Source organism: Ceratotherium simum, chromosome 30, assembly GCF_057802395.1.
Source record: "Ceratotherium simum simum isolate JZ-2026a chromosome 30, ASM5780239v1, whole genome shotgun sequence".
Classification (NCBI taxonomy): Eukaryota; Metazoa; Chordata; class Mammalia; order Perissodactyla; family Rhinocerotidae; genus Ceratotherium; species Ceratotherium simum.
In genome coordinates this window covers 5923982-5948878 of record NC_141929.1, presented here as the reverse complement: position 1 = coordinate 5948878, position 24897 = coordinate 5923982, and the positions used below count along the sequence as shown (strand labels likewise).

The following is a 24897-nucleotide window of genomic DNA, read 5'->3' as shown; positions in this document are numbered from 1 at the left end:
ATTTCTCTGACAGCATTATGTCCTTGTGTTATGATGGTTGATTTGAGGCTTAGTCGTATGAGGATCAATCTGTACCTGTCACAGAATCGAGATGGAAACCATTGGTGATATTTGTCACCCCTTGAAGAGCCCCACCCTTATCTCTTCTTAGCATTTAGTGCCAGTACACTTCTTTCCTGATATGCTTTCCTGCTTTCGGGTGAGTCCTCATGTCCTATTTCCCTTTTTCACTTGGCTGCCAGGAAGCTCAGAGTTCACCTGCCAATCTCAACCTCGGTTTCCTGGAAATAAAACTGCCATTTCTTGGGACCCCCCCCACCACCAACTGCTGTACATACATTATCACGTTTTGTTTTGTTTTTTTTACTTCTCACAATAAGCCCACATCGCATGCATATACCATAAGCCTGCTCTATTTTGCTGGTGGAGAAACCAATTCTTAGAAGAGGTTCATAAACTTCCCAAGATCTTGAGATAGCAAATGGCAGAGCCTGTGTTCACAACCAATAGTCGGACTCCAAAGCCAGTTCATACACTGCCTCCTTTTACAGCACGGTCTGAACTGTGCCACGCTGTGTTATTATTCTAGGACCTTCCTCAAATGGTCCCATCACAGCCCCAGCCTCCCCGGCCTGCACCACAGCACTTTAGGAAGTATACAGGCGATAAACAATAAGTGACCGACTATCCCTCCTGCTGCCAGCTCGGGAGTGATAAATGGTCCAGTAAAGCAGTTCTGCCCCCAGCATATGTCCTGGTTCTGAGGCCCTTGTCAGGCAGGATGCTGCGGCCACTGAACACAGGCTGTGGCAGGTGGTGGGGGGCTGGTCAGAGAGCACTTGGAGCTCCTGTGCCCCCTCACTGGGTCCCAGTCTCCAGCAGCAGCGAGGGTAGAGGAGAACAGAGGGTCCATCCCTGCCCCCGGGTCGGCATACTGGCTCCCACCCCCTGGCCGCTCCTCCGAGTGGCGTGTGAAGTGGAAAGAAACGGACAATGGACTTCAACCCCAGCTCTGCAGCTCAAGGACAGGCGGCCTTGACTTTCCAAGCCTCAGTTGCCCCACCTGTAAAATGGACGAGTTTGAACACGTTAGGCCAAGTCAAAGGAGCCAGACCCCAAAGGCCGCATGTCACATGAGCCCACTCATACAGAATGTCCAGAACAGGCAAATCCACAGAGACAGGAAGCAGATTCGTGGGTGCCGGGGCGGGGGAGGGAGGACTGGGGAGCGACTGCCACGGGCGCTGGGTTTCTCTGGGGTGATAAAATGTGCTGCAATCAGGTACTGGTGATGGCTGCACAACTCTGTGCATCTACTAACAGCCACTAACTGCAACCTCTAAAGGGTGAATTTTATAGTGTGTGAATTATATCTCTATTTAAAAAATCCATGCAAGTGGAGAGGCTGGGAAAAACCAACAAAAAATGCTTCTATCACCACCAGCCTCACAGGGTCACACAGAGTAGGCCCCTTGCCTCCCCCGAGGGAGGTGTCCCCGAATGTCACTCCTCCTGGCTCTGGCACCACTGGCTTCTAGGGACGTCCCAGGGCAGAGGAACAGCAGCCTGGGTCCAGCAACACCCAGGATGTCCAGTCCAGTGCTGGCGAGCACAGGGACGCAGAGCGGCTGGGCCCCTGTGGCCTCTCCACCCGCTTCTCCCCACCCCATCTCCTCTCCCCTACCCGGGCCCTGGGGCCGACCGTGGGTCCCCTCCCCCTCAGCGGCAGGTGTGTCTCCTCACCCCAGGACTAGGGGGTCGGGAGGGAACAGCCCACTTGGCTTCCAAGCTCTCCAGGTCCAGTCAGTGGAAGGGAAAGGGGCTCTCCTGGGGGCTCCCCCTCGGAGCGTGGGCCAAGGGCAGGGCTGTGCGGCCAGCGCTGGGCGGACACGTCCTTGGGCATCTCTGTCAGGGGCAGGATCTCAGCGGTCCCCGCGCCCCAGCCCAGGGACCATCCTGAGTCCCCTGCCATCCGCCATGGACGCCACCTCAAATCTCCTTTTGGGCTCTAACGCCCTCACCTGCATCTTTGATCCTGACACCCCAAAGCAGGGCCTGTGGGCCGCAGCCCCTACTTCTCTGTTACGAGTTGAATTGTGTTCCCAGAAATATTAAGTTGAAGTCCTAACCCATGGAACCTATGAATTTGACCTTATTAGGAAACAGGATCTTTGCAGACCCTAATGAGGTAACTACATTAAGATGAGGTCATGCTGTTCGGGGGCCCTAATCCAATGCTGGTGTCCTTATAGGAGGGAAGTTTGGTCAGAGACACAGGGAAGACAGCCGTGTGAAGACGAAGGCAGAGCCCGGAGTGATCCGTCTACCAGCCAAGGAATTCCAAGGATGGCGGCAACCCTAGAAGCCAGGAGAGGCTGCCTAGAGACCCCCTAGCGCCTCCAGAGGGAGCGCGGCCCTGTTGACACCTTGATCTCACACTTCTGGCCTCCAGAACCGGGAGAGCCCATTTCTGCTGTTTGAAGCCACCAATTTGTGGTCATTTGTTGGGGCAGCCCCAGGACACCCCTGCACTCTCCTCACCACGGCGCCAGAAACCCTTTGAGCCAGCAGAAGCCCAAATGAGCAGCCTGAGAAAGCAGAAGGAATCAGTTTCTCCAGCATCTTTATGACAAAATGACATCAGTCCCACAGCTGGACAGGGGCAGCCGCACCACGGCGGCCGTGGAGGCCCCCTCCTGCTCAGGCGTGGCCGCCCCTCAGACAAGCTCCAAGACGGCCGCCACCGTGCTCTGCCCGAAGATGAAGGTGCCCACGAGCACGGAGACCACTCCCCAGACCTCCAAGCAGCACCTGCCAAGACAATAAAGCCACGTCAACACGCGCTCCTCTGGAGTTTTGCGCAGACGAGCCAAGCACACGCAGAACGCTTATTATTTGAAGCCCCGTAGAGTCACCGATTTGGAAAAAATTCAGACTATTTTCCCTCACCTGTAGGGCTGGGTTTCTGAGACAATGGGAAATAATGTACCCAGGCAATTAAAAACACCCTCACTGCCTCTGTTATTTCATAACCTCATCCCTCCTCAATATTTTATCAAAGCCAAAGAAATGGGGGAAGGGAGACGCCAGTTGCAAACTCCCTTCCTTTCCGCTTCTTTTCCTCTCAGGGCAGAGGAGGGAGGAGAAAGCCCTCAGTCACACACGATGGGAACAGCGGCTGGGGACGCGGGGCCGCCAAGGCCACGTCCGCGAGCTTCATAATGTAACCGGAGGAGACGGTGCAGACGACGAAACCAGAGTGATGATAATACGATTCCCACAAAATGGCAGGGCCGCCAGAGATCTTTCTGGCCCCGTTAACAAAGGCCGCAAGGCCTCCGTTGTCACGGAAAGACCGTCTAGTCACGCGGCGTCTCAGAGCGGCAACTCCGTGCCATTCATGTCCTCCCTGACGGCGGGAGAGTGAGGGGAACGTGACCGGGGGCTGCGGGGCTCCGCGGAGCGGCTTTGACGGATCAGAAGACCCTAGAGCAGCTCTAAAATTAAAAATATCTTGAAAGCCCATCAGTAAAAAGTGCTGTGAGCCCGATCAAAAGACAAAACAAAGGCAGCGAGAGGCTTCATGAGAGCTACAGCGAATGCACCACGTGGGGGTCCGCCGACGGTCGGGCGCCAGCCCTGCGCCCCAGTCAGGTTTAGAGACATCCAGAAAAACTTCCCAACCCGGAAGGGAACCAGCGGAGCTTGCCGCCATTGAAGACCAAGCTCAGGCTCGATGCGGCTGAGCTGGGGGGCGACAGGGGCACCCGCGTGCACATGGGACCCAAGTCCGTGGCTGCTGTAACTTAAGGGGGTCTGCACCAGGCTGAATGGTGGTCCCCAAAATTCACATCCACCCGGAACCAGGGAACGTGACCTTATTTGGAAATAGGGTCTTTGCAGATGTGATCAAGTTAAGGATCTGGAGATACGATCATCCTGGATTTGGGGTGGGCTCTAAATCCAATGACAGGCGTCCCCATGAGAGAGAAGGAGATTTGAGATACAAACACAGGGGAGAGGCCAAGTGAAGATGGAGGCGGGGATTGGACGGATCCGGCCACAAGCCCAGGAACTCCTGGGGCCACCAGAAGGAGGAAATGGCAAGGAAGGGAACCCCCCCTAGAGCCTTCAGAGGGAGCACAGCCCACCGACTCCTTGATTTCCGACTTCTGGCCTCCAGAACTGAGAGAATAAATCTTTGTTGCTGTACCACGCAGTTTGTGCAATTTGTTACAGCAGCCCTAGAAAACTAATACAGTGTCTCTTTACCTCTCTCGGCCTCAGTTTTCATGTCTGTGAAATGGGAGTAAGAATCACACAGACTCTCTCAGGCTCCTGAGAACCAGCTGAGATATGGCACATCGTCTGTGCACAGTTCTCTTTTTCAGCGGGGGTCAGACTGGCCCCTCAATGGCAAAGTACAGGGTCCCAGGCACACCTGATTCACAGGCCGACCCAGAGGAGGAGGGCACTCTGCTGACTAAAGGGTTGGTCCAAATTCTCTTGTCTGACCAGCAGTGTGGAACAGGCAGGCAAGTGAGCAGGGCCCTCCAGGTCCAGTGGGCCCGGGTGGAGTCCTGGCTCTGCCCTTCCTGGCCGCGTGCCTGTGGGCGCGTTTGTGCCCCCGTGTCTGCAGGACAGAGGCAGCCCGGCATCACAGGGAGACGCGCGTAAAGGGGCCGAGCATGGTCCTGGCGCCGAGGAGGTGTCCAGCCAGGACCTGCTACCATGTGGACAGAGGTACCCGGGGGAGCCACACGGCCTCCATAACTCAGGGTTCTGTGCGGCACAGGACCAGCCTGCACCCCATCCTGCCCGGGCTCTGAGCGCAGGCACTGAGAGAAGCGGAGGGTGCATGGCTGGGGCCTCCGGAGGCCAGGAAGACCCCAGATCCACACAGAGCTCCGACCACGGACCCTCGGAGCGGACAGGAAGGCCGTGCATGGACCGGCATTGCTGGCCTGGGTCCGAGTCCTGGCTCAGACACCTCCCCTGTGGCCCGTGGTCTTCGCATCACAGGACAGCAGCATCTCCACGGCCCCTGCGGGCTCCCCACCCTGAGCCCCTTCAAACGCCTCATTTGGAGACACTCACCTGACTCGTGGTCCCATGGGCTCGACGCCGGTGGCACAGATGAGGCACAGACCTGCGAAGGAGACACAGGGTCACCCCAGCTCTCCATTCTCGCACCCAAAGCAACCCCGAGCTCTCAAGAGCTCGGTCCACACCCAGCAGTCCCCGGGGACCAAGAAGCCAGCGAGGCCTTTGCCCACAGTGGCCCAGTGGCTCCCCCCGTCCCGGGGAGGGGGCACAGCACGGTGGCTAAAGGCCCGCCTGGGTCCCCGCTTAGCATCCCCTAACGCCCTGACCTCTGGGGCCTCAGCCTTTCAGACGACAATGACAGCACACCTCCACGGCAGCGTCTCTGCGATGAGATGCTGCGAGCCAAGGCCAGACGGGGCCTGACGCCTGTGAGGCCTTCAGCAGCTGGCCGCTGCCACTGTGATCTTTTCCTTTCTTTCTCTCTCCTTTTTCACTAGGTCTGCTGAGATTCAAAGCCAGATAGCTCTGCCAAAGTCTCCCACGGCATCGCCCTCATCCCAAGCCTGTCCTGGCTGGTCCTGTCTGGCCCGGGAAACAGCTGGAGCTAAACAGCAGCACCCAGGCCCCCGCCTGAGCCCGACTTGCTGTGTGGTTAAGACTCCACATCAGCACGCCAAGTCCAGCGGACCTGGACCAGGGCCAGGGGGAGGCGATCTGACCACGCCGCCCACATCTGGAAGCGCTTCCCAGCGCCAGGGGCAGAGGGGACCTGGGGCTTCTGCCCTCAGCACCAGTCAGCCGCCAGCTCTCCTCCTCCTCCAGAGTGCCCCCAGCCTTGGCCCCCTGCGTTTCCCAGTCCAGGATCACCCTCCAGCCATTTCCACTGCGACTTCTCATCACCACTCAGTAACACTGGGAAGGTTTCCTAAGAAACCATCCATCACAGAAACCGTGTTTGCCTCCAAGGTCGGAGGACAAGGTGGGAGGAAGATATTCAGGGGGCGCCTTTGAACCATGTGAGTTTCATGTAACTGAAAATATGTTTACAAAATAAAACAAAGTCCTGCAGCAAGTGGCCGCCGTGGGAGGGTGCACACAGCTGTGAGGGCGACTCAGCCCTGCTACCACCAGCTGTGCCACCCGGGAGGCCTCTGGGCCTCGGTCTTCTCGTCTGCAGCATGGGATGGCGACGGCACTCCCGTCAGTGTGTCCAGGGCAGGCCACGGAGATGTTTCATGCGGGAGGGTGTGGGCCCCTGGGCCGCACCTGGCTCAGTAGACAGGGCTGGGAGCCGTCCCACCCACGCGGGGCTCCCACCCTCCAGAGCCCTGACCTCCAACACAGGGACTCCCCACAGAGAGGAGCCGGGAAGCACGCACAGGCGGGAGGCCCGGAAAGTGGTGCCTCACCTGGGAAGATGAAGATGAAGAAGGAACTGATGCCGCCAATGATGCCGATGATCTCGCTGAGGTCGGGCAGGAACAGGGCCATGGCGAGCGTCGCGGTGACCCACAGCATGGTCAGCGGCGTCCGGACCCACGGCCCCGAGGGGTCGGCCAGGTCCCTGGGCCCACACCTCTGGCAGCAGCTCCTCGTCCAGAAATCCTGCAGCACCGACCTGGAGGCCAGGCCACCACAGGCTCCCAGGGGCTCCGGCCCAGCCCGCCTGCCGTCGGGCACCCGGAGTCCCCTCCCGACTGCCCCGCACACCTGGCAGGGCTCCCGTTCCACACCTGGTGCTTATTCCCCAGGGACCCAACGCTCAGGTGGGTCAGTCCACATCAGGCGGCCCACAGAGAGGGGCCACGCCGTGGGCAGTCAAGTGCGGGCTCAGGAGCCAGGCTCCAGTCCCGACACTTACTAGCTGGGCAACTCTGGGCAAACTATCTAAATTCTCTGCCTCTGTTTCCCCCTCTGTGAGACGGAGATGACGGCAGTCCCCAGAACATGCCAGCCAGCGCCGTGCCTGGCACATGCTAAATGGTGATAAATGTCGGCGGCCCGCGTCAAACGGTGTCCCCACCCAGCCAGGCCTCACCTCCCCAGGAAGAGCACAATGGGGTAGACAGTCACGATGGAGACGGCAAAGAGGACCCGGGCGACGATGATGACCACGTCATTGCCTGGGTAGGACATCAAGATATCGGCAGAAACTTCTGCCCCGAAGGTCAGGAAGCCATAAACGCCTGGGAGGTAGGAAGGGTGGAAGCCAGGAGAGCTGGAAAAACGCCGTGTCCCCCTCAACTCCGACACACTGACAGCACTGGGCTTCTACCACCGCTAAGGTTTTCCCTGAGAGCTGACGGAAGGTTCTGGAAGAGTTCTCCGTTCTACCATTTCCCAAGGCTTTCCTGTCCTCAGTCTACATGACACTCTGTTTGATTCAAAACTCTTCCTGGGCAAAACTGGTGCTTCTCCGTCTTTCAAAGGGCTCACAGCGTTGGTGCAGGGCCTATTCACGGAGCGAGCACGGATGGGAAGCACGTGGCACTTTAGAACCACAATGATGCCTTCCGTGCCCCGTCCGTCTCGCTTGTAACAGCACCTGAAGAAAGCAGCTGGCAGGGCACCCATTTTCTAGATGGGGAAAACCAAGACCCAGGGTGTGAGCAGCTGCCCAGAATCACACAGCTAGTTATGGCAGAACCAGGACCAGAGCGTCAGTCCACTCCTACATCCCAGCACAGCAGCATCTCTCAGCATCCGGGTCCCCTGCACTGTCCTGAGATGCCCGTCTCGGGCCAAGAGCTGTGGCTCGTTTGGCCTCTCTCCAGGCCCTTTCTGAGAGGTCCCATGATCCTGCTGGCCCTGGACCTAGGCTGTCTGGAGGTGACTCTCAATCACTGGGTCACGGTCCTCTGACTCAGGGGCCACAGACTGACAGGGACCTCCTCTGCTGCAGAGAGGTCACCCACGGCAACCACGTGTGGCCAAGGCACCTGACACGTGGTGGCAGCCCAAGGATTTCCCAAGTCAGAGGCTCCAGTGGGTGGATGAAAGAAGGAGCCATTGGGCTGGAGGAACGTGGCTGGCCAGAAGTCAGCCTGAGCCCGAGACCTGGGCCGTGCCATGGGTGTGCTGTGTGACCTTGGGCAGGTCACTGCCCCTCTCTGAGCCACACTTGTCACCTTTGAAGAACCTTCTGCCTTCCACACAGATTTGTGAATGCTCAAATCCGTCGCATCCACCTAAGCATTTTGTCGACTGCTACCCAGATGTAATGCTACAATGACCTTCATTATTGCCGTCCCATCAGACAGCGGCCAGGCAGGGGGTGGGGAGCTGTAAGAGCAGAGGCTTTGCAGACAGCCGGGCCAGGGTTTGGTTTCAGCTTTGTCATATCTAGCTGGAAGACCATGGATGAGCCGTGGAAGCCCTCTGAGCCTCAGTTTCCTCAACTGTGAAGTGGGGACTTTCCTATGGGGTGTTAGGGATTGGAAGAGCAAAGATACTCGACACACTCAGCATGGCACCCAACACACAGTAAGCTCCCTGCAAATACAGGTCATGTTCCTGTTCCTCTTGCTGCTCCCCGCCTGGCTCCTGGGCACCCCAGGCGGGCCTCACCTGTCAGCGAGTAGACGAAGCAGCAGGCCAGCAAGGACAGCACGGAGACCAGGGCCCAGTGGGAGAGGCTCTGGTTGCGCATGCTGCAGTAGATGGAGACGGCAGCTTCGTGACACTGGAAGACAGAGCGAGACTTGGTGGGGCTCAGGCCAGCTGGGCGCTAGAATCACCTGGAGTGTTCTAAAAAGTATCAACATTCCAAAAGATGGGAAATAACCCAGAGGTCCACCAACAGTAGAAGGCATAAGTAAATTGCTGGATATTCATATGCGGAATATTACACAGCACTGAAAAAGGATGAACACAACTACACACTCAGCACGGAAGAACCTCTTAGCTATAATGTTGAGTAAAAGAACCCAGACGTGAAAGAACATTTCCATGTACGTGAAGTTCAAGTCACAAGACAAACAAGCCAGGACAGGGATTCTCGACTGCAACGCTAGTGACATTTGGGGGCTGTCCTGTGCATTGTAGGATATTGAACAGCATCCCTGGCCTGGACCTACTAGATGCCAGAGCACCCTCCAGTTGTGACAACCAAAAATGTCTCCAGACATTGTCAAATGTCTCCTGGGGGGCAAAATCACCCCTAGTTGAGAACCACCATTTACGGTGACAGAAGGCAGAATAGTGGTTGGGGGTGGGTGCTATTAAGGGGAAACGGTCATGAGGGAGCCTTCTGGGAGGAGGCTGACAATGTTCTATACTTTGTTTGGGGTGAAGGTTATATGGGATTACACAAACTTATGATTTATGTACTTTATATATATACTATGTTATAGTGTCTTAAAATTTTTTAAATATAAAATTCATATGGCCAATGCCAAGTGCACCTATGACGTGGATTTTATTTGTCTGGGGCAGGTCCTGGGCAGTGGTGTTTTATAAGCAGCCCCAGGAGACCCCAATGCGCAGCCAGGGTTGAGAGGCGCTGCTGTATCTCGATGCACTCTGTGGGTTCCGGAATCTTCCTGGGCTCCAGGGACAGGGTCCCACCATCTCGCCCACTTGCTCTCTTCTGATCAAAACCGAACATGTTGATCGTCTACTCCCGTCCACTCTCCAGGCTCCTCGAGACCATGCTCCCCTCACTCACTGAGCTCGGTCCTCCTCTGTCCCCCTTCACTGCCTCAGGGTCTTTGCTCATGCTGTTTCCTCTGCCTGGGATTCTCTCCTGGTCCAGCCAGCTCCCACTCATCCTTTGGAACACCCTCCCCAGCTGGGCCAATTTCCTCTCCATGTGTCCCCACCCCACCATGTGAGCACGTTTGGGTTTGCTTGTTCAGCATCTGTCAGCTACGTGACAGCAAGGACCACATCTGCCTCAGAGCTCCTGTCAAGCACGGAGCCTGCCCACAGCTGAAGAACACTCCAGAGATTACTCATTCCCAGTCCCTTTAACCCACCCAGCAGCCACGAGGCCTCCCACCACCCAACCCCGCTCTCCGGCACTCAAGTGCTACTCAGTCCCACTAGGTGCAAGTCTGGGACACCGTCAGGCTCCACCCTCACGGAGCACACACTAGGGAGGGCTTCGGGGGGCCGGCCTCAGTCCTCCTGAGCCCAGTGATGGTGGCAGTGGCGGTGTCCAGCCCAGAGTGAGCTCACACGCACCTTCCGCCACAGACCAGCCTCAGGGCGCTGTGCATCTTGGCTTCCTGCCCCAGGACTTCTCTGACCTCGCGGAAGCCCACAAGCCTGCAGGTGGGCTCAGCCAGGCAGGGGGGCTTACTCCCCCCAGGGGCCCTCAGCCGCAGGGCAGGGAACTCCGAGGATCAGTGCTCCCGCCTCCTTCCTGTCCTCCTGAGTCCAGACCTGGGGAGAGGACGCTTGGCAGAGGCAGGATGGCACCCCGCCATCCTTCCTCTGTTTGTCCCAAGACTCTGAGTCGTATTTCTCTTGGTTTTATGCAGGAAAATAAAGCACGTCTCCCGAGGGCAGGACTGCTCCGCTGGGATGGTGCCTGGGACGGGGGCTGGCCGCATGCAGGCTCACGACTCGCTCAGCGATGGGACGCAGGGCAGAGGGGCAGGTGATGGCTAAGAAGCGGAAACAGCCCCGGCGTCCATAGCTGAGGAACGGACAAACAAATGTGGTCTCTCCATACGGTGGACTGCGATTCGGCCGTAGAAAGGAGTGAAGTGCCGATGCGCTACAACGTGGATGAACCCGCAAACACGCTGAGTGAACGAAGCCAGGCACAAAGGACCACACACGGGGGGCCCACGTGTATGAGGCGTCCAGAACAGGCACATCCAGAGAGACAGAAAGGGGACTCGCAGTTGCCAGGGGCCGGGGGAAGGATGAGCGGGGAATGGGGAGTGAATGCTAATGGGTATGAGTTTCCTGTTGGGGTGATGAAAATGCTCTAGAATTGACTGTGGGGATGGTTGCACAACCCTGTGAACATACTAAAAACCATTGAATTATACACTTTAGGTGAGTGAATTGTACGCTGTATGAGTTATATCTTGATAAAGCTGTTTAAAAACAACAACAACAACAGAGAAGTAACGAGTGCGGCCAGGGTGGCTGGGAGCAGGGCCCGTACCCCACCTCTGCTCCTCCCAGGCCCCTCTTACCAACTCTGTGCAGGCTAAAGGGGGGTGCCCTTTTGCTAAACGCGTGGGGGTGGGGTGGTGTTTGAACCAGGTCAAAGCTCCTGATGACAACAGGTGGCCTCCCCTTCCCCGCACACCCCTCCAGCCTTGCCCCCACTCCTCATCCTGCTTCCCGTCATCTTCATCTGCATCTGTTCTCTCTTCACGCCCAGATCCCTGACTCTCCCAGCCAGATCCTGACAGCCCGCCTCTGGTCTGAGCGACAACTAGTCCTCAGCCCCGCCCCCACCCTGCAATTCACATCTTTCCCCAACTCCCCACCGCCGCATCCCGTGTCCCTGGAAACGGCAGCCAGGCCTCGGTTGCTAGGAGAATTGGACGAGGGAGCCGAGGCAAAGGTGAAGGGGCACCCCCTCGTAAGCATCTGCAAAGCAGCCCCCCGGCGCGAGCCTGCCACACCATCTGGCGTTTGGGCATGGAAGAGAGGGATGGTTAACTACACCCAGGCAAACAGTTGACGGCAAAATCATCACTTCAGATCTTTCAAAATATTGGATATGCAAGAAGAAATGTGAGAAATTCCTGTAAGCGGCTGGCTAAGCCCCAGAAGCGATACATTGACTCACTTATGAGGAAGAGAAATGGAAATGTTTCAGGATTCTTTTTCAAAAATGGTTCTCAAAGAGAATGTGAGATGAAGACCAGAAACGGGAGGGAGTTGATGGCTGAGGGAAGAAACAGCCGAGGGTAGGATGCTGAGCTATTGTCGTCAGTCCTGAGGCCCTTTCCCTGGCGAACTTGATCTTCACTTGGGGAGGTTTTGTTGGTGGTGTGGTGGGTAGGTGGTTGTTTTTAGGAGACAGGCAAATCTTTCCCAAAATAAACAAGGAAAGAACGGAGTCAGCTGCCACCTGCTCAGAGACTGGAAAACCCACAAGAGCAACCAGAAAGCAGGGAGCAGAGCCGTGCCCTCCGGCGCATCCCTCCTGCACCGTGGGGAGTGCCCGTCGCAGCTTGCAACCATGCCGGGACCCTCTCCCTCTGTGGCTCGCCTGTGCTGTCCTCTGTAGCTGGGACGCCCTCCCCTTCACCTGGCCACCCCCCGCACGGTCTCCAAGATTCCTTTCAGGCATCGGCGCCTGACAAAGGGGGTCTCTGCATTTGCCCCACCCAGGGCTACATCAGAAGCCCCTCTGCTGGATTCACACATAACCTGTCCTCCCTCCATGACATTCTATCAGAAATTCTGTATATTCTCTCCCGTACCCACCACCGTGCAGCCGCCTGCACTCCCTCCAGCCCTCCGAGCCTGCAAGCCTCCCGGGCAGGATCTTTTCTCTCCAAGGCCCTGGGGGCAGAAGCCGTCTGCGTAAATGTGTTCTGCGTTAGCTGGTGGCTCTAGGTCTCCAGCCATGGAGACAGTCCCGAGAGGATCTTGCAGAGGAAGGGACAGAGCCCAGATCCTCACACTCTACCCCTGACCAACAGATGTGCTGCTACTGTCAGTGGGGGCCGGGTTCCCAAGTTCAAGCGCAATTCACACCTCCCTGAGCCCAGACGCCAACCCACATGCACAGTCTCCAGAAGACAGCCCGTCTCATCCTAGAACAAGTCTTCAAACCTATCTCCTGATGGGGAAGCCACACCTCCCAAGGGAGCAGAGAGTGACCGCAGCCTGCAAATGCCGCACTCTCCAACACAGACGCTAAGTTACCTGAAATCCGAAGCAGATGGTGGGGAAGACACTAAATACGGAGGTCCAAGAGGAAGGACTGTAAATAGACAAGAACAGATGTTTATTACAAAAAGTTAAACTCAAAACAACCTTCAACTTGAAGATGAGTTTTAAACAATATCAGCAAGATGTAACTAAGCATGTCTGTAAGACATTTTAAGCTACCTACCAGGTGTGGGGGGATGGAAGAGGATGCAGGTTAACTGCTGCTCTTTCTAAATACATCTGTGCTGACATTGGTAACCTGGCATTCTCCAGGCAGGCAGAACTTGGGCAGCACATGGCTAAAAGGAACTCCTAACCTCCCTCTGAGGCTGCCTGTTCCTTAAGAGGTTAGGGGCTGGGAGCACAGGCAGCATCCATCAAACAAGTCCCCAATAGTGCAAGGATGGTTTGACCTCCATCCAAGCTGCCTAAGAGGACTGAGCTGTGCATGGGGCAGAATCTTCAGGTCAATCCCTCTCAGTGGTTCCTGCCTGGTGGCCCCAGCTTCCTTTGACAAGCAGCTCTAGGTGCCAGCTTCTGGCACCTTTGGGGACACATAGTGGAGTGGGGCATATACAGTACCTGCTGTAGAAGCAGGGTTTCCTGGTTGTTGCAGAATAGTGGCCCCCAAAGAGGTCCACGTCCTAATCCTGGGGAATTTGTGAATATGTGACCTTACATGACAAAAGGGACTCTGCAGATGTGATTAAAGGTAAGGACTTTGAGATGGGGAGAGTATCCTGGATTATCCAGGCCCAATCTATCGCATGAATCCTTGAAATCAGATAACCTTTCCTGGCTGTGATCAGAGGGAGCTGTGACTACGGAAGCAGGGTCAGAGAGATGGAACGTTCCTGGCTTTGCAAAGGGAGGAAGGGGCCACGAGCCAAGGAGTGTGGGTGTCCTCTAGAAGCTGAAAAAGGCAAGGAAACAGATTCTCACCCACAGCTTCCGAAAGGAACACAGCCCTACCAACACCTTGATTTTAGCCCAGTGGGATTCATGTCGGACTTCTGACCTCCTGAACTGTAAGATAAGAAATCTGTGTTGTCTAAGACACCAAGTTGGCGGTGATTTGTTACAGCAGCCGTAGGATACTAACACGGTGGTGTCTCCTGCTCTGTGTGGTGTTCTGGCCGACTCTTAACTCTGGGTGCTGTTCATGGCGCCTCCTGGCCGAGCGCCGCCTTCCCTGACTTTCCTCATCAGCACTGTCAGCTGACGGCCCACTTCCCATTCACGGAAGAAAAGTGCCCAGGTTCCCACTGCTCTATCTGCCTGTCTGCATTCTCTGGGCCCACGGGCGCTGTCCCCTCCTGTTCCTATGAAGGAGGCCATCCGAGCTCCAGCCTCAGGCCACGTCTCCAGAGAGCAGGAGTCTCCCCTCCCACTGACTCAGGGCTGTAGACCGGCAGTGGATCTGGTCCTCTCCTCATTGGTTTTCCTTCTCTATGGGACTATCCCGTCAGCACGGCACGTGGTACGGCCCCTGTCCCCCCTTAGCTCCCGCCCAGGCCTCTCCTCCCCTCTCGGAAGAACTCTTTCCCATTTCATCCCCTCTTCTCTCCCCGACCCCAATCCACCTGGGCCTTTGCCCTCCTCCTAGCCCGACCAGCAGCCTCCACGGCCAGATCCCATGCTCGGGCTCCATCTCTCATGACCCAGGAGCAGCACTTGGCGGTGATCACCCCAACTTTCTTGAAATTTTGTTCCCTGACTTCTGAGACCCACTTTCTATTACCCTCTATCCTGGGTTGAATCGTGTCCCTCAAAATTTACATCCACTGGGACCCTCAGAATGAAGTCTTATTTGGAAATAGGGTCCTTGCAGATGTAATCAGTTAAATGAAGATGAGGTTGCACTGGCGTGGGTTGGGTGCTGATCCAATGACTGGTGTCCTTACAGGAAGAGAAAACCGACATACAGGGAGAAAGCCACGTGGCAGTGGGGGCAGGGACTGGGGTGAGGCATCTACAAGCCAAGGAACGCCCAAGATTGCTAGAACCATCAGGAGCTGGAAGAGGCGGGAAGGATCCTGCCCTAGAGGGAGCCTGGCCCTGCCAACACCTTCATCTTGGACTTCTGGCCTCCAGAACTAGGAGATTAGGATATCACGATGGCGACTGCTGGGCATTAAACCACGTTCAGGGCCCTTCTGGGCACAGGGCCCTGGTGACTGCACAGATCACATGTCCGTGGAGCTGGCCCTGCCACCAGCAGATCCGGTTCCAGCCTCTGCTGTGCTCAAAACCCTGCAGTGGCTTCCCAGCAAAACCGTAGTCCTCACCGCAGCTCCATGTCCCCACAGGACACCCCCATCTCCACCCCCACTCTGGCCCCGCTCAGGCTGGTCCAGCCGCACCGGCCTCTGTGCATCCCTGTTCTCTCTCCCCAGGCGCCTGCGTCTTGCTGGCCAGTTCTGCTGCCGGAGGACAGTCTGCAACAGCCTAGGAGTCCCAGGCTGCTATGGGGTTGAGTGTTTTCACGTTCCTTGGCCTGTCCCTGGTCCTTACTAGCAATAGCTGTGTTCATCCTGAGGCTGGCAAGAAGCCTTCGCTGGGCTCTCCCGCATCAGACACAAAAGGATTTCACAGAGGGGAGGGAGGGCTCTGTGCCAACCATGGAGTGGAGGTGGGGAGGAGAAGTGTCCCTCCTCCAACGATCCCCTGTGGCCACCCCCCCAGGAAGCCACACAAAGCCATCCCCTCAGACTCACCTCAGTGCAGGGCGGGGCTCAAGAGCGAGGCCCTGGGGCCCGAGGTAGTACTGCACCACGATGACCAGGGCCAGGTAGCATGCGGCCAGGGTGCCTAGGATGCTAACACAGAGAGCGCACAGCGTTAGGGGACCTCCACGGGGAGTGACCACAAACACAGGGACACCGGCCCCACCAGGTAGGGCCTGGGAGCCACAGAGTGGGGTCTGAGCAGCAGCTCTGCCCACACTAGCGAGGTGTCAGCAAAGTTGTCACCGCTCTGAGCCTCCATTTCTTTATCTGTACGATGGGGACAGTGGGCCATTTCAGGCAGGGCTGTTCCCAGGCCCAGAGGTCAGCTTTGCCGAGTTCCTGCCTCCTGCTTCTCTGTTCTGTTTCCCAGGTGAGAAGTCTACTGTCGTTCATAACACAACAGGGAAAGGCATGCTGCAAACTTGTATGAATACTTTGCCAGTACATGCAAAGCCTTAGACCACAAAATGAAAAGAAGTCTGTGTGTGTCTGTGCCTCTCTCCGTGTGGTGTGCACACGTGTGTACCTAAAAAGTCTGCGATAATTAAATAACAAAGTGTCAGCAGCAGGCATATCATCACAGGTAGTTCTCTTTTTTATCTGTATTTTCTATCATGCATACTGATTCCTTGTGTAATTTTTAATTTTTTTCCCTTCTCCAAATGGGAAGACCAGTGCCAGAGCTCCCCCCATCCCAGGCGGATAGAAGCCCGGCCACAGACGTGGCCCAGGTGGGGGCCCTGCCAGGCAGCGTGTGCAGCCCGTACCTTGTGTATTTCTGGAACCGGATCTCCCGAGGGGCAGACAGCGGCAGGATGACCAGCACCGAGAGCAGGGTCAGGGTGAAACGCTGGTCCACGTACCAGGGCTGCGGGGAGGGCGGGGCGCCGGACAGGAGGAAGTCACACACTGATGGGCAGGAGGGAAAGAGCGGCTGTGAGCCCCCCGTGGCCCTCACCCAGCGGTCAGAGCCCTGGCCACGCTCCCCGGCTCTCAGTACCTGGGGTGAGGGGGGCAGGGGTTCGCCATGGGCCTTAAGTCAGCCCCGTGAGCCTAAAAGGATGGGATGACAAGCGTGATGGGGACACTGTTATGTGCCACCATGGAGGAAGGAGTCCCCCACACAGATTCATTCAACAGACGTCGCAGAGCTCCTTCCACCAGCAGAGCATGTCTCCGAGGGCAGGAACCCAGTGACAAACAAGATGAAATGGTCTGACCCCAAGAGCCCAGGCCCTTAGGTTCTTATAAAGGATCCTTTTCGTTTCTGCTCAGGAGCTCACTGGGTGTGTGGGGTCAGGATGGGGCCTGGAGTGGATTTTTGGTGCTGGAGAGAGCCGAGCTGCTCTGTATCCGGGCCCCATCCTCTGTCGCTGCTGCACGATACACTGCCCCCAGACAGCGGCCCAGAGGAACCACCTTGTTATTGCCACGCACTGCGGGTGAGGAATCAGGGCAGGCTGAGCTGGCGGCTGCTCTCCGCGGGGATTGGCTGGGGTCCCTTGGGGGTATTTGGCTGGCAGGAGGGCTGGTCTGGAGGGGACACCTGGGCTCAGCTAGGCCCTCCCTGTAGTCTTGGGGTCTCTCCACGTGGACCCTCCGGCAGGCCAGTCCATGGCAGCCAGGGGCTCCCGGAGACCAAGGTAGAAGCTGCCTGTCCTCTTAAAGGCCAGGCCTAGAATCAGCACGGTGTCACATCTGCCATACTCTGCTGGGCCAAACCCACCCTGATTCAAGGGGAGGGGACACAGACCCCACAAACGTCTCAGTGGAAGGAACAGCAAAGAACCAGAGGCCATTTTTATTCTGCCACAGTAAGACAGAATTTGCAGTTGATATAAGAGGCAAGACAGATAGGGGAGGGGAGAGCAAAAGAGAGACAGCAAGATGGCTTGAGGCTGGAATCGCGTGGGGTAAGGTGGCCGCTACAGCCCCATGAGGGGGTGGTGCTGAGAGCTGGTTCCTGGTCCACGTGGGGGTGCCCGCACTGCAGTAACATAACCCCTGTTTGTTCTCACCAAATACTCAATAAAGCCAGCCATGCAAGAGATACATGCCTTATGAGAATAGTTTGTTTCTCCTGAAATGATGCAAGAGGAGAGTTCCACACTGAGGTCATTGTACACAGGCACCCATGCGGGAGGGCAAAGCAGGCATTCTGGGCCAGAGATGCCAAGAGAATGCATGCACCCAAAGGTACACAGAGATCTTGGTGAGTGCCAGACCCCACACGGTGTGGGGTGGGGTGCAAGCCCTTCTTATCAGGGCTACACACGCTCCTTCCTGAACTCGCTCTTTCTAGAACATTCCTTGATCCTCAGCACCAGTCACTTATAATCAAGTCATTTATACCCAACACATGCAATGATGCCCCCAAGCATCTATTTAGCCCTCTATTTAGCCCTCCTCCCAAGAAGCTTGGACTTGCCCATAGAAAGACACATCCCCAAATACCTAACCAGAGTCACACAAACAATGCTCTCTCTACCTCAGTCAGTCCACTCAGAGCCAGGTGGCCTGTACCCTAACCAACGCTCTGATCACTCCAGGTGCTCTACTGCTGAGCCTGAAGGCAGCCTCAGAATCCTTCTCAACACAGCAACACCACCAGATGACCAGAGCTGAAACTTGACATGACCTCTACTTGCCACTGGCAGGCAGGGCGTTTTTGTGCCATTTGCCCACCGGGAGATTCAGATGTACCAACCTTGATGCTTTTGGGGATAAGAGTGCTTCCCAAGACATGGAAGCCTTTCATTTCATTATCCCAGCACCAGGGACTATGGTTCAAGAGACAGAGAGAACAAACAAAAGAAGAGCAAGATGGTAGACCAAGATCCAGCCATACCAGTGATTATATTCCAGTTAGAAGTCTAGACATTCCCAGTAAAAGTCTGCAATTGTGGGCCGGCTCAGTGGCATAGTGGTTAAGGGTGTGCGCTCCGCTTCAGCGACCTGGAGTTCGCAGGTTCGGATCCTGGGCATGGACCAACATACCACTTGTCGAGCCATGCTGTGGCGGCATCCCACATAAAGTAGAGGAAGATGGGCATGGATGTTAGCTCAGGGCTAATCTTCCTCGCCCCCACAAAAAAAATAAAATAAAAAAATGTCTGCAATTGTCAAGATGATAAAAAAGAAAGACCCAACCAAATGCTGTCTACAAGAAACACATTTTAAAATCTCAAGCCACACTTAGCTTCAAAGTAAAAGAATGGAAGGAGGAATACTGCACAAACACTAATCTTAAGGAAGCTGAGTGGCTGTATTCATAGCAGAGAAGGTCGATTTCATGACCACGTATTACCAGAGACAGAAAGGGACATTTCACAACAATAAAAGGGCAATTCACAGGTGTCTGCCTAATAACAGAGCTTCAAAAACCATGAGGCAAAAGTGGACAGAACTAAAGGGAGAAATAGACAAGACTGCAATCACAGCTGGATATTTTAACATCCCCTCACTCAGAAACTGATAGAATAACTAGACCAAAAAAATATCAGTAAGGCTGTGAAAGATCTATCAAAGCTGTGGAACACCTTGACTTGATGGAGAGTTCTGGAACACTGTACCCAACATCTACAGAATACACATCCTTTACAAGCACTTGGAATGCTCGCCAAGGCAGACCATGTGAGGGCAATAGACCAAGCCTCAGATGCCCAAAGACTGACATCGCACAGAGTACAAAATCTGACTGCGATACAATTAAGGTAGAAACCAAAAAGGTATCTAGAAAACTCCCAAATAATTGGAAATTAAGCCACACAATTCTAAACATCCCATGAGTCAAAGAAGAAATCACAGTAAAAATTAGCAAATGTTTTGAATGGAATGAAATTGAAAGTAGAACATAGCAAAACTGGTAGGATGCAGCTAAAGCAGTGCTTAGAGGGAAATTGTTAGTCGGGGGACTAGAAGCCATGAGTGCGTGGAGCTGAGTCTCTGATGTCCCAAAATTCAAGGTGTTTTTTGAGGTTGGCTCCATTCCCCATCTGTAAAACAGGTTGACTCCACTAGACATCCCAGCCTCAGCCCCCTTCTCTCTCTCTGACTCTCGATGTGCTGGCAATTACCAATTCCAAGTCTCCCTTCCCCACGATGTTAGGAGCTCAGGGGTGGTCTCAGTCTCTGCTGTTCCCCCAGGGCCCAGCCCAGAGTCCATGTCCCGCTCATCCACCAGGAGCCCCAGGGGTCATAAGGGGCTCCGTACCCTGGGGCCACCTGACTCCCGCACAGGTACTTACGCTTCTCCAGCTGGTCCCCGATCACCCTGAGGAAGGCCACGGAGATCATGAGCAGGTTGACCAGGAAGCAGGCCTCGCACAGCTTCCCTATGGTGGGGCCACACAGCCCTCCAACCACGCCCTGGTAGGTGGTCTGGCCGCTGACAGAGGCAGCATAGCCCAGGATGACCAGCCCGCTGATCAGGAAGACCAAGGAGACCTGTGGAGCAGGACCATGGGGCCAAGGCACGCCCACAGCCCGCCACCCGAGCCAGCCACCCCAGGGACTCAGATACCACTCTCCACAGGGCCTCTCTCCTGCAGAGGCCACAGCTGCCTTCAGCCTGGGGGCCTCTACCTGACGTGCCACCAGCCCCTCCCCTGCCCTGAAACCAGAGCTGCAGAGGCCATTGTTGAGGCCTTGCTGGCTGTAGGGCTGTGAGTCTGGGATCATACCATTCTGCCCCAGTTGGACAATGAGGCATCAGAGACCCAGAGTTTAAGTTACTCTCCTAAAATTGCATGGTTCCTTTATACACATAACACCTGTCTACATACATATATGGTGTTACGTGTATAAAGGTGTATCCTTGGAAGAGGTACAACACAGGTACATGTGCAAACCCTGTCAAGATACAGAACACGTGACCACACCCCTGAAGTCCCCCCGTCCTTTCCCAGTTACTTTCTGCCCCATCTTGTCCCCAGAAGAAACCACTGACCTAACGTTTTTCCACCGTTATGTATTTTCTTATCTGGCCTCCTCCACTCTATGATGTTTGTGAGATGCAGCCACACTGGGTGCAGCAGGAGGTTACTCCCGTCTTTGCTGAGTGCTCTTCTGCCACGTGGCTAGAACCACAACTGCATTATCCACTCCCCTGTTCACAGACATCTGGGCTGTCCTTAGTTTTTGGCTACTGTGGATAAAGTGCTGAGCATTCTAGAACAAGTCGTTTCGAGGATGTACATTTCCTTCTCCTGGACACACACCCAGGAGTGGAATTGCTGGGGCATAGGGTAGATGTGTGTTTAACTCTATAAGAAATTGCCACACTGCTCTCCACAGTGTCTGTGCCGCTGGCCACTCCCCCGTCCGTGCACGTAAGCCCCACCTGCTCCACATAGTTAAATGCTTCTGAGCCTCTCCAGGACCGATGGCTACCTGCCCCCAAGCTGGACTTGGTCTCCAGGCTGAACTCCCCTCCCGCATTGCTGTGGAGGAGAACAATGCATGAGCTGGGAGATGCTCAGCCAAGAAGCCTGGGGAAGCTGGGAGGGCTTCTTCAGACACTGCTCACACCACTGCACAAGCAGATTTGTTCTGTATTAGTCCAGCAGCCAGAACCAGAGCTGCTGAGTAGAAGCACCTAACTGAATCGTGTAAGAGGAACTTGAAACCTCAGTCAGAAGGAACACCCATGCTCCCTCCCGCCAGCCGACATTTGCTCACCCCGTCTCTCTGCCTGGAACACGCTCCCCTCCTCCACCATTCCCCTTTGCCTGGGGCACTCCTGCTCCTCTCCCCCTCCTCTTCAAGGTCACTCCTCCAGAAAGCCTCCCCTCCCCTCACCCCCAAGGTGGGTACATGCTCCGTCTCAGGCTGATAGAACCACGGCTTCTTGGGCACACTTGTGCCTGTAGTGGGGTGAATGGTGGTCCCCCAGAAGATATGTCCACATCTTGACCTCCAGAACCTGTGAAAGTGACTTCCTGGGAACAGTCTTTGCAGATGTAAACAGTGAAGATGTAATTAAATGAGAAAGGGTCTTTGCAGGTGTAATTAAGGACCTTGAGATGAGGTCATCCTGGATTATCCAAGTGAGCCTTAAATCCAATGACAAGTGGCCTTAAAAGAGATAGAAGAGAAGGCTGTGTGACCATGGGGCAGAGACTGAGGGAAGTGGCCACAAACCAAGGGATGCCTGGAGCCCCCAGGAGCTGGAAGAGGCAGAAAGGACCCTCCCTTAGAGACCCCTGAGGAATCATGGCCTGCGACCCCTGGATTTCAGATTTCTGGCATCCAGAACTGTGAGAGGATAAATTTCTGTTGTTTTAAGCCCCCCAGTGTGTGGTCCTTTGATCCGGCGGCCCGAGGACACATACTTACAACTGTACACAGATATGGGGGTCTCCAACGACTCTCTCACCCACCAGGCTCTAAGCTCCATAAAGACCGGGATCGTGTCTTTTTCGCTTATCATTTAGCCCCCAGACAAGTGCTCGGCACATAGCAGGCACTCAGGAGATACTAGTGGACCAAAGGAAGGGTGGGGGGTGGGGTCAGAGGGAGCCTCTACCAGCGAGCCATGCGCACGGGGAGCCCTGAGCCTCCGAGGGTCAGTGGAGACCTACAACCTCACGCCACTGCCCCCCAGGGGTGGAAACGGTGGTGGGGATGTTTCAACGCTTCCCCTGCCCTTACAAGTTGCGGCCTTGTAAAGGGGACGGGGCAGAAGTCACGCTGGCTAAGAGGAGGGGAGAGGCTGGGGGTTGGTTGCCGATTACCAGCCTGATTCCTGCCCTTATTGGGGTTGCCATTTATTCATGTACAGGTCCCCTCAAGGCAGGGATCTTGGGACCATCCTGCACAAAGTGCAAGCCACAGCAGCAGCACCCGCCTCACCCGGGAGCTGGTCAGAGATGCACCGTCTCAGGCCCACTCAGACCTGCTGAATCAGCTTCTGCATTTCTGCAAGGCGCCCAGGAGACTCTGCACAGAGTGTGAGAACTGGGGATACACCTCCGCCTGCCACCCTGGGCCTGACCATATCTGGGCCTGACCACAACCCCACCGCCACCCCAGCTCCACTCCTTTATCATTAACCCTTTGTGGCTGGAGATGGAGCTTCTTCCTCAGTGTCTGGAAGGGTAGCCTTTCTGTTGCACGTGTCCAAAAACAGCTAGGTTGCCCCTCACATGCACCGGGACAAGCTCTTCCGTTTCCGCTGGGGCTCAGCTCAACGTCACCTCTTCAGAGAGGCCTTTTCTGACCACCCTGTGTCATGTCCCCCATGTCATGTGACTTCTCTGTCACATGATCCTCCTTGTACTACCACCGTAGGAAACCGTCTTCTTTGACTCCTTCTATCGTGTCTGAGACTCCTTTCATATCACGTCTTTGACTGATATCAGTCATATCAGGACTTGGACTCCTATCATATCATGTCTATCGTGACTGCCCATTAGAACAGGCTTCCTGAGGGCAGAGGCCACACTGTCTCAGCCACCCAACACCAGAGCTAGCGCTCGGCCAACACTGTGGGTGGCATGGGTTACACCAGACACTACACAGGACAGGATTTGGTAGTTTCCAGAAGGACAGGAAAGGCCCGGTGGCCCACAAATGCTTAGAATATGGCCGTTAGCAGCTGGCTGCCACAAAAAAGCATTTGAGATAGTGCCTGTCAAAGAGCTTACCCCAAATCATAGCTGTTCCCATCAGCTGAGGAGAGAGGATCTTTGCAAGTGAAACGAAGCCGCTAACCAGCAGCTCTTCCCCATTGGATGAGCTCGGCCCCAGGACTTGCTGGGAAGGGAATTCAGGCTCGACAGGCAGCCAACAGAAGTGGCTGAACACCCGACACTGAGGAGGGCCTGGCCCAGCTTGGTCTGGGGGCGTCACAGCCAGTCCTGGTCCTGATCTGATCTGCACACGGTATTTCAGCTTTAGTTATTGAGCTGAAACCAGCAGGCAAGAGGACTCCATTGGCCAGGCGGTTGCTCAGAGATGGTGCCTTCCCAGCTGAAAAGCCAGGTTCATTGGATCCGAGTGACCTGCAAAGGGCAGGGCTCTGCCGTGCCTCGGCCTCCCCACCGCCTGGCCGCGGGCAGACCTCAGCAGCATAGAGCACGTCCCCTGCCCAGGTCTATGGTGGCATTATCCTCTCCCCTCCTGAGCTGAGCCGGACGGAAAGTCAGATCCCACACGTGTAGTTTCTAAGACAGCAGCTGCAGAAGCATTGCTGAGGGTCCCACTGGGTCCTGCCCCAGGAGACCCCCAAAATGCTTCCCGGGGCTTACCAGCTCCATCAGGAAAGCGGGGACCACCCCACCTGCCTTGTGGAAGGCCCAGGGGAAGTTGAGCAGGCCAGCCCCCAGTGCGGATTTCAGGAGGATGAAGACGGCGCCCAGCGAGGACAGAGCGGGGCTGGCGGCCGCAGGGACGGGCTTTTCCCAGGGGCCTCTGCTTCCTGGGCTCCGTCCCTCCATGGCTGGAAGCAGCAGTGGGGTGGAGAGAAGGAGCAGACTTCGCACTTTCTTCCCAGTTCACAGTGTCATTCTCGAGCTCCCCAGTGTAGTCAGAGCCCGGGCATCTGTCTCAACGTCCCCAAGCCACCGCCTACCTCTTCCTGCACCTCTGCTCCCGTTGACCCCATAACTTCTGCTCCTCACCCACTTCCCCTCAAGAAATGTTGCCCCTGCCCCTTTAGCTTTCTACCCCTTTTTATCTTCACTTTCTGCCCTCCCACTCAACTCCAAGATGACCTGACCCTTCCTCCTCCTCCCTTCTCCTCCAAACTTCCAACTCCTTCCTGCCCATCACCGCCCTCGCGCACCCCATCTGCCTCTAGCCAGGCTTCTGCGCTGACAGCACCCGGGCCCTCGTCCTTACCGCCCAATCCAGACTTCAAGGCGAGAGACAGTCCTCGGCCATCAGGGACGAGGGGCTCGCTCCAGGTGGTTCAGCTGCATTTTTTGGAGGGGTGGAAGAAGGAAGACTCGAGGTCTGCCAGGCGGGTAAAGGAGTCATGAATTAAGGGAGCCCTAGAGAGTGTCTGTTGGGGTCAGGTCCCAAAAACTAGGGGGCCAGGGACAAGAGGTCAAGGCCATCTGTCCCAAGAACTTGCAGCTTCTGAGACTTCTGGCCTGAGAAAGGCAGTCTTAAGACTCCAGGGGCGGGGCTTTCCTGGCTGCCAGAGGGTTCACAGGCGCTCAGCCGGGAGGCAGGCCTGCTCCTGATCTCACCGTGGAGCCGGGGGTCAGTGTATCCAATGCCTCCTCCCTCGGATGTCTCTCTGAGGCCCCCAGTCTGAGGGAGGGGA

The 24897-nt window shown here is 55.8% G+C and overlaps 1 protein-coding gene across 2 annotated transcripts; it reads right to left on the bottom strand.

The window, feature by feature from the left end:
* Positions 1-2619: 2619 nt before the first annotated feature.
* On the bottom strand, positions 2620-24105 carry SLC38A8 (solute carrier family 38 member 8). Of its 2 annotated transcripts, XM_004437064.3 has the most exons (10): positions 23876-24105; positions 19874-20072; positions 16394-16535; positions 15615-15716; positions 12892-12949; positions 8614-8728; positions 7085-7232; positions 6456-6664; positions 5098-5149; positions 2620-2811 (listed from the first exon to the last, which is right to left on the bottom strand). In XM_004437064.3, the coding sequence occupies exons 1-10, from the start codon at positions 24062-24064 to the stop codon at positions 2718-2720; spliced, it is 1308 nt and encodes a 435-aa protein (XP_004437121.1). In that variant the 5' UTR covers positions 24065-24105; the 3' UTR covers positions 2620-2717. The 2 variants fall into 2 exon arrangements, with proteins under 2 accessions (XP_004437121.1, XP_087276000.1); XM_087419874.1 differs by lacking the exon at positions 23876-24105 and having other exon boundaries at positions 19874-20413.
* Positions 24106-24897: the final 792 nt, after the last annotated feature.

Excerpts from the sequence above, each read along its gene's own strand:
- SLC38A8 (XM_087419874.1), bottom strand. The coding sequence starts at position 20,306 with ATGATCCCAGACTCACAGCCCTACAGCCAGCAAGGCCTCAACAATGGC. Across the intron at positions 15,717-16,393 it reads CGGTTCCAGAAATACACAAG|CATCCTAGGCACCCTGGCCG; the intron begins GTACGGGCTGCA and ends TCTCTGTGTTAG. Across the intron at positions 2,812-5,097 it reads CCCATGGGACCACGAGTCAG|GTGCTGCTTGGAGGTCTGGG; the intron begins GTGAGTGTCTCC and ends TTGTCTTGGCAG.